At 28.0% G+C, this 7171-nt stretch overlaps 1 protein-coding gene across 5 annotated transcripts; it reads right to left on the bottom strand.

Annotated features, from left to right (window-relative positions):
- Positions 1-2927: 2927 nt before the first annotated feature.
- On the bottom strand, positions 2928-7166 carry LOC132920682 (mitochondrial disaggregase-like). Of its 5 annotated transcripts, none has more exons than XM_060983308.1 (10): positions 6567-7163; positions 6264-6309; positions 5982-6175; positions 5698-5924; positions 4980-5094; positions 4738-4916; positions 4519-4680; positions 4126-4273; positions 3835-4046; positions 2928-3286 (listed from the first exon to the last, which is right to left on the bottom strand). In XM_060983308.1, exons 1-10 carry the CDS (start codon positions 6817-6819, stop codon positions 3053-3055), a joined length of 1770 nt encoding a protein of 589 aa, XP_060839291.1. In that variant the 5' UTR covers positions 6820-7163; the 3' UTR covers positions 2928-3052. The 5 variants fall into 5 exon arrangements, with proteins under 5 accessions (XP_060839291.1, XP_060839293.1, XP_060839294.1 ...); XM_060983310.1 differs by having other exon boundaries at positions 5982-6192; positions 6772-7158; XM_060983311.1 differs by having other exon boundaries at positions 6772-7158.
- Between the last annotated feature and the right edge of the window lie 5 nt (positions 7167-7171).

The raw sequence follows: 7171 nt of genomic DNA, 5'->3' as shown, positions 1-7171 counted from the left end.
CCGCGACTAGAATGGAACTGCAGGCACAGTGGCGACCGATACAACTACGAATAGTCATGAGTTTCTAGTGTTACTCTCCTTTTATAATATGGACAATGGACATAATGTATGCAGTACTAGTTATTACAAACCAAACTATTTTAATATTTGGAAAAATTAAGTACAATTTTAGTCAAAAAAATGTTTGGAAGATAATAGATACTAAGATACTATACTATATTTTTTTATGGTGGAAAATCAACAAACATTAACTGTGGAGAAAATCGGCGTATCTCATTTTTGAAGGACCCATCCAAGGAGTTCTTTTTATTATTTTTGTGTGTCATCAAATTACGGTTTAAAGTGGCTTTTTTCTTTTTTATATCCCAATTATTATGGTCTATACTACTTATAAAATAATACTTTTTTCAATTGTAATTAAAACTAAATTAATATTTATATTGCAATATTGCAGAATAGTATACTATGTATTTTAATGTAAATATAATGCAGCAAATTTACATAAGCTAACAGTATTCGGCGCAAACAGAGTTTTCTTTTTCTATTAAAAATAAAAAGTATCTGATCTACTAATCAGTTAACATCAATAATTAAATCGAATTCTTTGTTATTATTTAAATGAATATAATATAATGGTCTAAGTGTACCAATAATATTCGCTCAAAACGGCAACGTGTATGTACCTATATGATCTAAATAATAATTGAAGAATAATAAAAACTTCTTTACGGACGAGTGTAGTAGGTGCAATGAAAATGAATATAATATTTCGCGCTGGTTGGACGAACGCTAACTACGATGATATTATCAATAATTGTGTCATAAATTTCCGCATATTACACAACCGACCATGCATAAAATGAAATTGTATCTTACATTATGTCATTTTAATTTATATATGAGTAGGTATACTCCATTTATTGTTTTATGTCAATTGTCAAGTTTGCATGTATATTTATATTTATTAAAAACACTTATTTTTCAATTCTTGGTTATTCATTTATCATGATATAGGTAGTTGTATTTTATTATAATTTTCCTATAATAAACACAAACATTTTTAAATTTTGCGTACCTTTGACCTCATTTTACGATACTTTTTTCAAAAACAACACAGAAAATTTTTAATTTTGTATTTAATTTTATAGGTACCTATATTTGTATTTAATATATTTTAACCAAACCCTAGCTGCAGAGGAAAAATGTTTATAAAGTAGCATGCTACTTCTAGTTAGTAGTTACTACTATTACTTTTTTTATTTTTGTGTTTACTCTTCGGGATGTTATTATCTTTTGAAACAATTAAAATAATAATGAATAATAAAAATATAATATCTATTAAAAAAATAAAATTACCGCACATTGGTCATTGACATATTATGGAACACCGATGCGATTTTGTTCAAATCATATAGCCGTCTGCAGCCACTGGTCACATTGATATACATTATTATATTTTCCTTGGCTGAAAATTGTCACAAACACGTTTAATTATACGTACGTTTTGACCTTAACGACACTATTAAGTCCAAATCGTGGTCCACGACCCACGTGCGTACCAATAGTTGCTTTATGGTCCGTCATGCTGCGATAGCGATAGCCACCGTGATATATAATATGGTCCCGGTAATCCAAACATAGGCCAATTAATAAGACGCGGAAGCCCAAACAGTTTCAAGTGTAAATCGCTACCGTTCTATTAATGTACTTATGTGTGACCAATAAAATATAATAATCATAACGATTAACGATTATTACGACTCATAGGCGATTGCCCCCCGTGCATTGGCTTAACGGGGTCAAAAGTATTATTTAGCCCCCCGTTGTATACAGAAATAATTATTTGGTTAAAATGATTTTAATAAAATCAGATGACAGATTATGATATGAAAATATTCATTAGAACATCGACGATTGTATATTTGTATATAACCTAAATTGATCGTTGATTTTAATATTTTATAAATATTATATAGATCGCTCACTGCGGTATAAATTAGTCTGCGCGACAAGTGGCGGACGCCGCTATGTAGTGACATCGTCGCCCGTTTAGTTGTGCCACTTTTTGCGCAGACTAATTTATACCGCCTATCGCCTATGCTTAAGATGGTTTTACATAACAAGTCGAGGGATATTTTCGATTCTTTTGTCCGAGCGTAACACTGCAGTGAGCGCACGAATGGCAACGTGGGCATTATTGCTCAATGAATAATTGAGCATAATGAGATTTAAAAGTTATAATACGATTATACACTGTAGGAGGTTTTGGTAAAGTTTTAGAGATTGACGATTCTAATTTGGTCATCAAAAGTATCATCGGGGTGACGGGGTCACCGCGTAGAAGGCCAATGGACGTTTGGCGAAGTTCAGAGGGAAACTGAAGAAACCTGTAGAAAAAGGAGACAAGAATATCCTATTGCAGGCAATTAAGGATTGGATATTACCACTATTACCAGGAACTACCATCATTAGTGATTGTTAGAACTGTTGAAAGGTAACCTATTTTTATAACTGAAAACATCGTACTGTGTATAGTCTTATCAATTTCTGTTTCTAACACAATGTTTACTTCTTAGAGTTATGACTGTATGGCCGACTTGGCCGAGGAGAGTTATACACATTTCCAGATTTCCTTGTCAATCAGTCAATATAATTTTTTAAATCCTGACACGGGGGCTCATACAAATAATGTCGAAGGGTTGTGGCGCCATGCAAAAGCATCCCTATCGCAATATTGCCGGAAAAAAAGGTTTTATGCTGGATATTTGGCCAATTTTATGTTTTTAATTGCCGTTATTTTGAAATGTATTATATATGTATTAGTAAAACTCGTAAGTTATTGTAAGAAAATCAAGAAAAAATAATTTATATCAGCAACTTGGAAATAAATGGTGAAGAAACGGCTGCAAAACTCATAAATTATTACATTATGTTACATTATAATTATCGTATTTATTTATACATAAAATGTGTAATGCAAGAAATAATAAATACAATAATAACACAATCAAACAGAATATAGATATTAAGCAATTTTAAATGAGTATTCCTATTAAATCTTCAGAAAAATATTTCCGTGATCACCTTTGGTAATATCTGCTTCAATCTTTACAACAGTGTTCTTTTTAATTAATCCATTTTCATGTGCTTTAGCTAGTTGAGCTACTACAGATCTTTCCACTTCGTGTTTAATCGACCTGGCACCGTAGTTCACATCGTAAGCACCAATTATAACATGTTCAACTGCACTATCCCATTCTATTTGTATATTATGTTTCTTTAAAGCCTAAAAAAAAATCTTTAAATACAATGGCCAGATAGAAATTAGTAATTACTGTATACTACATCTGATTGAAAATTTAAAATTTGTCCATTTTATGTGTACAATGTAATGAGTAATTTCAAATATTAAGTAAAATAATATGTCACTGCTTTTAAACCTTATTATAAGTATATGTTAGAACCTGAAAATATTTTACTCTACCAAATTTTTCATTTTTTTGAATTTCTATGAAATCAATTTTACTAATAAAAATGAGTAGTTCAAAGCACTTAATAATATATGTAATATAAATTATAGTAAATACAGTAAATTCCCGTTAAAACAAATACCAATACAACAAAAAATCCCGTTGTAATGAAAGTCATAGAAATCCTCTGCCGAAAAGCAGGGCTTATAAAGAGCTTATTTGAATTTTCGTTACAACAAAATTTCCGTTATAACGAAAAAAAAATTTGGTCCCCTGGAGTTTGTTGTAATGGGACTTTACTGTAATTGTTACATAAATTATTCTAATCAATCCTATTAATTCATTTGAAATATTTATGACATACCAATTCTTGCCAATACTGCAGTTCTCTTTGAACAATAGTCTTCAATTCTATTTCTGAAAATGGTAGGAAGTATACCACTTCATTAATACGTCCCAAAAATTCATCTCGTTTAAAGTGTTTTTTTAAAATAGGTTTTACAATTTGATCTTTGAATTTTTTAGAGATAAATGTTACAACTTCTTCATGTTTTTCAATTTTTTTATTTGATATCCCTAAATTGAATAATAATTATAAACAGTATTAAATATAGTAAAATTGAACAGTTATTATGAAAATATATATTTTTCTTACAGCTATCTTCTATTAGTTTATTTTGACGTTGCTCATTTCTTAATTCTAAAGCATGGTCTGCAATTTCATTACTAGCTAAATTTGATGTCATAACAAATATGGCATTTTTGCACACAATTGTCTTTCCTTTACCATCAGTTATACGGCCCTATATAAAACAAGTTACTTTAAAACGAGCACGTATTTGGGGGAAGGGGGTATACAATTAAATTAATAAATTATAACTAGACATTTATAGCCAAAGGCTTAGATGTTTAGGCTTACCTAATTAAAAAAATATTATGAAAAATGAAGTTAAATAAGTTATTTAAATAAATGCTATTTAAAAAATAACCTCACTTTACACAATACAAGTAACATTTAATATCAAGGTTTAGTAAAAATTCATCGTACCTCATCAAACAGTTGTAACAATATTGTTAATATGTCTGTATGAGCTTTTTCAACTTCATCAAACAATACAACAGCATTAGGATTTTTAGCTAACTGTTTTGTAAGGTAACCTCCATCATCATATCCAATATACCCTGGTGGAGAGCCAATCATTTTGGCAACCTATTACATAAATATCATTAATATATATTAGATGAATATATTTTTTTTTTTACAAACCTCATGTTTTTCTTGGTACTCAGACATATCAAGTCTAATGAAACCATCTTTATTGTTTTTATGTAAGTAGCTAGCAATCTGTTTAGCCAATTCCGTTTTACCTATGCCAGATGAACCAAGGAACAAAAACACTAATGGATGTTCATCATCCATCCAACCATTTTCTTTACGTCTGATAGCTAATATGCAATTGAAGTATAATAAATAAAAGGTAATAAACACAGATTTATTATTCATACAACCTGATGAGACAACATTAATAGCATTTTCTTGGCCAATAATTTTTTGTTTCAACCTCAATTCTAAAGGAAATTTTTTTCGTATTTCTGCTTCCTTTTTATTTTTAATTAGTTCAAACTGAAAAATTATTATTTTGAATTATATTTAAAATCCAAAAGTATTATATAATAAATATATCCAAAAACCTTATTTTAGACACCATATTATTTATTTATTATATATTTAATTATTATTAAATTAAAACTGTTTCTTTTTAATATATTGTTAAAAAACAAATATAATAGTTGAGAAGTATAAGACAAATTTTCAAACATAATTTTAATCCATTACACATATTTTACATTTAATTAAGAGTTTATAATTAATAATTAAATACAAATTGTTATTATATTTGACTCCAAGAAATATTTGTTATACTGACAGTTTTATTTTAAATTTTGAAATTATTATTCCCATAAATACATTAATGATAAATTTGAATTAATAAAAATGGTAAAATACAAATGTAATTAATGTTAGGTATATAAATATTAATAATTTATTAGTGTATTAGTTGATGGTGTTTTATAAAAAAATTAATAAATAATTAAATGACTTTATATATAGTTAGTTAAAGTATAATTTGTTACAATATATTAATAATAAGTGAACACAAGTCAACAAACTTGATAGAATATTTGGTTTTTGAATATCTTTACTGAGTAATACATTAAAATTTACATTGTTTTCATAATCAGTAAGTAGTTCATAAATTGTAAAGTCTGTAACCAAATCTATTGGTTTATAGCCAGACACAGATTTTAAATAAGGATCAGCTCCATAATCCATAAGAACTTTCAATGACTCAATATTATTTGATAACGCTGCATAATGAAAAGCAGTAAAACCTTGAAATGTTGCATTAACATTAAAATTATGCATAAAATGATTCTTCCTTGATGACAAAACTGAAATTAAAAAAGTATTTTAATTTAATATTAAGAATATAAATAATATTTATTTACCATCCATAGGGTTAATATTTTGCTTTCGAGCAACATTTAAATAGTTTGAAAAACCATCACTCAAATCTGGATCTGCTCCAGCTTTTAATAAAACTGCTAAGTGCTCATATTTGTTATTTGATGCAGCCACGTGTAGTGGGGCCCAACCAAATAAATGGAGTTCATTAACTGCCTTTGGATTATCTTTTAAAAATCTGAAAAAAACATTTTACTAGGAATATCATGTTATCAAATTGTTAATATTTCAATAAAATAATATTAATTATAAATAAATATAGTTACTTGGTTAATTCTTTTGCTGACCCTTGGTTTATCAGATCAAAAATATCTACAAAAAATAGAATTCATCAGCAATATAATTTAGTTTCCAAAACATAATTTATTTAAAAAGTAGTGTTTTTGAAACACTGGTTAATCAAATTTAATTTTAAACATTTAAATTTGCTAAGCACATGCTTAACATTGCAAATGATGAAAATAGTTATACTGTTATTTTAAATTTTTTGTATTGTTTTGATGCGAGTTTAATTAAATAAAAAGATTCAAAATTGCAAGTCAAAACAATTTTTATTACTATTAACTCACTTTGATTATCATATCCAGCATAAACAAGTGAAATCGCTAACAACCATTTCCATGACAGAAATCTACTAGAATTAGTATTATTGGTGTTGTAAAAAAAACAGTTACCAATTACACGAGTGCTTGTACAGTGAGTAAGATCATTTTGATATTTTAAGCTTTGTACAGTTAACTGCCGACATATTTTCGGCTGTAAAAGATACTTAACTCGTAAATAGTAGTTTAGATTTCTGTTGAAAATGTTTCGGATGATCATTTTATTGAACTTCAATTAAAATTTAAAGTGCTGAGTAAGATTTTGTATGTAGCAGTGACATTATCATGAATAAAATAATAATAGGTATTAGACTACAATTTTAGTAATTTTACACAGGTGACAGGTCACAACTCACAGACTGAACATCAATAAAAAATCATCAATTTGGCCAGTAAGTTAAACTCTGATTACGCTTAATCACTGATAACAGATTTTATAACCGGCCAAATTCAGCCGAAAGAGAATGTGTTGTCTAACGTAGATCATAACAAATTTTCATTCAGCAGAATCACAATTTAAGATAGTAAGATAGTTTCTTAAATCGTGAGCAGAATACATTTTGTGATGTCAG

This window comes from Rhopalosiphum padi, chromosome 2 (genome assembly GCF_020882245.1).
Source record: "Rhopalosiphum padi isolate XX-2018 chromosome 2, ASM2088224v1, whole genome shotgun sequence".
Taxonomy (NCBI): domain Eukaryota; kingdom Metazoa; phylum Arthropoda; class Insecta; order Hemiptera; family Aphididae; genus Rhopalosiphum; species Rhopalosiphum padi.
The sequence above is the reverse complement of the archived record's forward strand: the minus strand, read 5'-3'. Positions and strand labels throughout refer to the sequence as shown.